General features: G+C 32.0%; 1 protein-coding gene across 1 annotated transcript in view; it reads right to left on the bottom strand.

The window, feature by feature from the left end:
• The window catches only part of LOC105161360 (ABC transporter B family member 1), a 6,314-nt gene extending 5,490 nt beyond the window's left edge, over positions 1-824 (bottom strand). The window contains exon 1 of the mRNA XM_011079016.2: positions 34-824. Within this exon, the coding sequence (XP_011077318.1) occupies positions 34-504 (471 nt within the window). The 5' untranslated portion in view covers positions 505-824. The remainder of the gene's footprint in view (positions 1-33) is intronic.

Genomic DNA, 3,553 nt, shown 5'->3' with positions numbered 1-3,553 from the left:
TCTAAGGAAAAATGAATGTACTAAAAAACTTACCTTGAGAACTTCTTGTGTCATCTTATCAACATTATTCGCATTGGAGCCAAAAGAATTAACAAGATCAGCAAAGAACCGAAGGAACAAAGGCAATGAGCTGCCATGAACAACAGCACCAACTGTACCAATAGTCATAAGAACATAATCCAGCCCATCAGCAAACCGGAACAGCTCACCAAACCCAACGGAAGGCGGCTGAGAACCAGGCTTCTCCGGTTCACCGCCGCCATCCTTCTTCTCCCCAGAGGTGGAAACTTCCATTGCCGCTTCTGTTTTTCTTCTCTCCACAGAATCTTCTTCTTGTGCAGCTGAAGCATCTTTGCCCTTAATGTTGTCGTGGGGTTTAACAGACGAGGAGTTGCTGTTCTCTTCTGAGTTCTCCGAGTTCGACGAGACAACAAGTTCAAGGCCTTGCAGCTCAGACCACCTCCATTGCTCTATCGTCTTTATCTCCTCGCAATCTTGCGTCATTTTTTTCTTATCCCACACACACAAACTCTCAGATATTCTCTTACAAAGTATAAACAATTCTTTGTTATCTCACACTCATTTCTTCTTCAACGGCTGCATTGTCCACACTCATATGTCTCTCTCTGTTCTTGTTCTCTCTCTCTCTCCTTCATGTTTTTTACAGTGGGAGAGAGAGGGGTTGCTTTAGCTATAGCTGGTCCTGTAAGAAAGTGAAAATTATAAAAAGAAAACAGGGGGAAATTGACAGATGATGGAAGCATGAGGCAAGCCTTTACAGTGAGGGTGATGGAGTACCGTGCGAGAGAGAAAGAGAGAAGTGTAAACTTCCCCGACAAAGAACACTGTGTAACTTGAGGTTTTTGACCGAAGACAGATACTTATGATTGGTTCTTAGAAAAATAAATGGGAAAATGTAATAATATTTGGACATGCGTCGTAAATGGACTAAGTTAGAAATTTGATGGGTTGAGAATAAATTTACAATTTCCTCTCAATCTAATTATACATAAATTCTTATTATTTGACGATTACATTTAGTATTTTTATATTTGTTTTTGAATAAAATTATAATTTTGGTCCCTCGTGATATAAAATGTTGTATTTTTTGTGACATAGTATACAAGTTTAGTACATTTGATCCCTTAAAATAAAAAATAATGACGTTTGGGACAAAAAATGCTATAGCTTTTATCCTATGAAATCAAATATGCCATAATTTTTATCATATATAATTTTTTAATGTGTGGGATCAAATGTGCTAAGTCTGTAAATTGAGGGACCAAAAGTGCAACACCCTCTATCGTGTGGGATCAAAAGGGCAATTTTTTTTTATTTCTATCGAACAAAAAGACTCATCTATTAGTCCAAATTTATCAAATTTGTTAATATTCACAAAAAATAAATAAAAATTCATATTTACAATCGATTTACTTATTATTAATTAATTACAGGCCAGACAAATATTTTCTAACTAAAATACCCTTATAACGATAAACTCTCACATGCATTATCCTGTAAAGATGTATAAAAGTAGTTTGGTCAACCAGGGACAAATATATATTTTTATTCAACTATTTTGCTAATATCAGTAAATTTGCTTAATTTTGACTAACAAATGAGTCTAGACAAAACAGACGTTAGGGGTACTAAACGTAATTCCTCAAATCATAAAGGATTTATGTGTAATTAGATCAAATCTCAATACAGAACAGTGTAATTATCCCTAAATTAATTTTTATATTTTTTGTTTTCGTTATAATGTAGATAGATGTTCCATATCTATTGCAAACAGGGAATTTGAATGGCTTATAAGTTTTAAGGCTTTCTCCTCCTAAAATTTTTTTTTCAATAAAAAAGAATGATACCCATTTGAAGTTATAATGAATAATATCTTGCGGGACGAAACACTAATCGTATTGCATTCCAGCATCATGATAAAAATAATAATAATATTTTTATTATAAATTAGTATTGTATTTCGTAATATATTTTTTAATATACATTATATATAAGAAAATTTTTACATTATGGATTCAACATTAATTGCAATAAAATATCACTAAATTACTTAGGGAATATAGACTCTTACTAGAAACGGGCCTTTTTGTTCAGGAATATAAAATTGACTTTTTGCATTGGTCAAAGTAGAGGAGATCATCTCAATTGAAGTTCACGAACTCATTTTGACAATACTTTTTTTTTTTTAAAAAAAAAGAAGCAATTAAATAAATCAAATTAATGTTTATGTGAAAAGAGTTGACTTTATCGATTTATTTATTTTTGTGATGAAATGTTATTTGAGACTAAACTCATTATTATTAATATTATTTGACTTGGAAGCAGTGGTAAGAATTTATATATTTGAGAAGATTGCATAGTTTTAAATTTGGAAAAAGATAATAAACACGGGAATATAGTCTATTTTTTATTTATATGAAATATATTTATTAATTTCTAAATTTAATACATTAAATTAGTATTTAAATCTAACAATAACAAATCAATTTTTATTCAAATTTGGAGAAGGGCAATGGGAAGAAATGGAAGTGGATGGTCAAAGTGAATAATTGTATATATAGCAATATTTTTCAAATCACGAGATATGGAAAGTACGATGAATAAACTCCAATTCACAATTCTGTCCTGTAGAAATGAGAAAATTCCAAATACCTCATGAGTCTGCGTTTTTTCAGCTAATCAAGTTGCACCTGACTTGGTGACCTGAATTATCAATTATAAATCTCTAATCATTTGATGGCTATCTAAATAATATATGATCCTTATGAACATCTGAAACACAAGCTTTATGAATACCAATTGAGCCATTTTACAAGGTATGCCGTTTATTACTATCAAATTGTATTCTACTACCTCGAGTTCAATGCTAACTTAAGAATCGGATGATCTTAATTGGGGGTCACCCAAACAAGTGTAATATTTTGTATGCTTGCCAACCTTATTTATTTAGATTGAAGTAATCATTTGAACCCACGCTTCAAGGAGTCGTCGGATCATCACTAGATAATTGTTAGGTCATCGCCTAGTCATCATCGTGTTATTGAAAACTTCGATCTGAATCAGCAGATATTACTGTATTTGTTTGTTTTTTCTTTAAAATCTTTTTGCACATATATCGTAGTTTGAGCTGTAATTTTTGTATTGTTGTGCTAAACTATAGAAAGTGGGAAAATGCAGAGTTGAAGTTGCAGCACCTTCATCTTTAAGCTTTAATCTGTCAGACACCACACCACACCACACCGCACGCTTCCACCAAACATGACATCCATTCGTCCATTAATTCCTCCGAAAAGTTTATACAACCATTGCTGCGCACCTCCATAAATCAACATTTCCCTCAGCAAATCATCGCAAAATCTGTAGATTCCTCTCCCAAATCACTTCCTTTCGTCACCGTCACCGTGGCATTGAAATTATGAGTTGGAAATCCCACTAATTTATAAATATTAATTTATATTAACAATAATTCTTGATTCTTTATGTATATTTAATATTAGTAATTGACGCATATATATTAATTATTAATGACTAA

The sequence above is a fragment of the Sesamum indicum genome, linkage group LG5 (genome assembly GCF_000512975.1).
Source record: "Sesamum indicum cultivar Zhongzhi No. 13 linkage group LG5, S_indicum_v1.0, whole genome shotgun sequence".
In the NCBI taxonomy this organism is placed as follows: domain Eukaryota; kingdom Viridiplantae; phylum Streptophyta; class Magnoliopsida; order Lamiales; family Pedaliaceae; genus Sesamum; species Sesamum indicum.
Note: the sequence above shows the minus strand (reverse complement) of the source record. Positions and strands in the feature narration are given on the sequence as shown.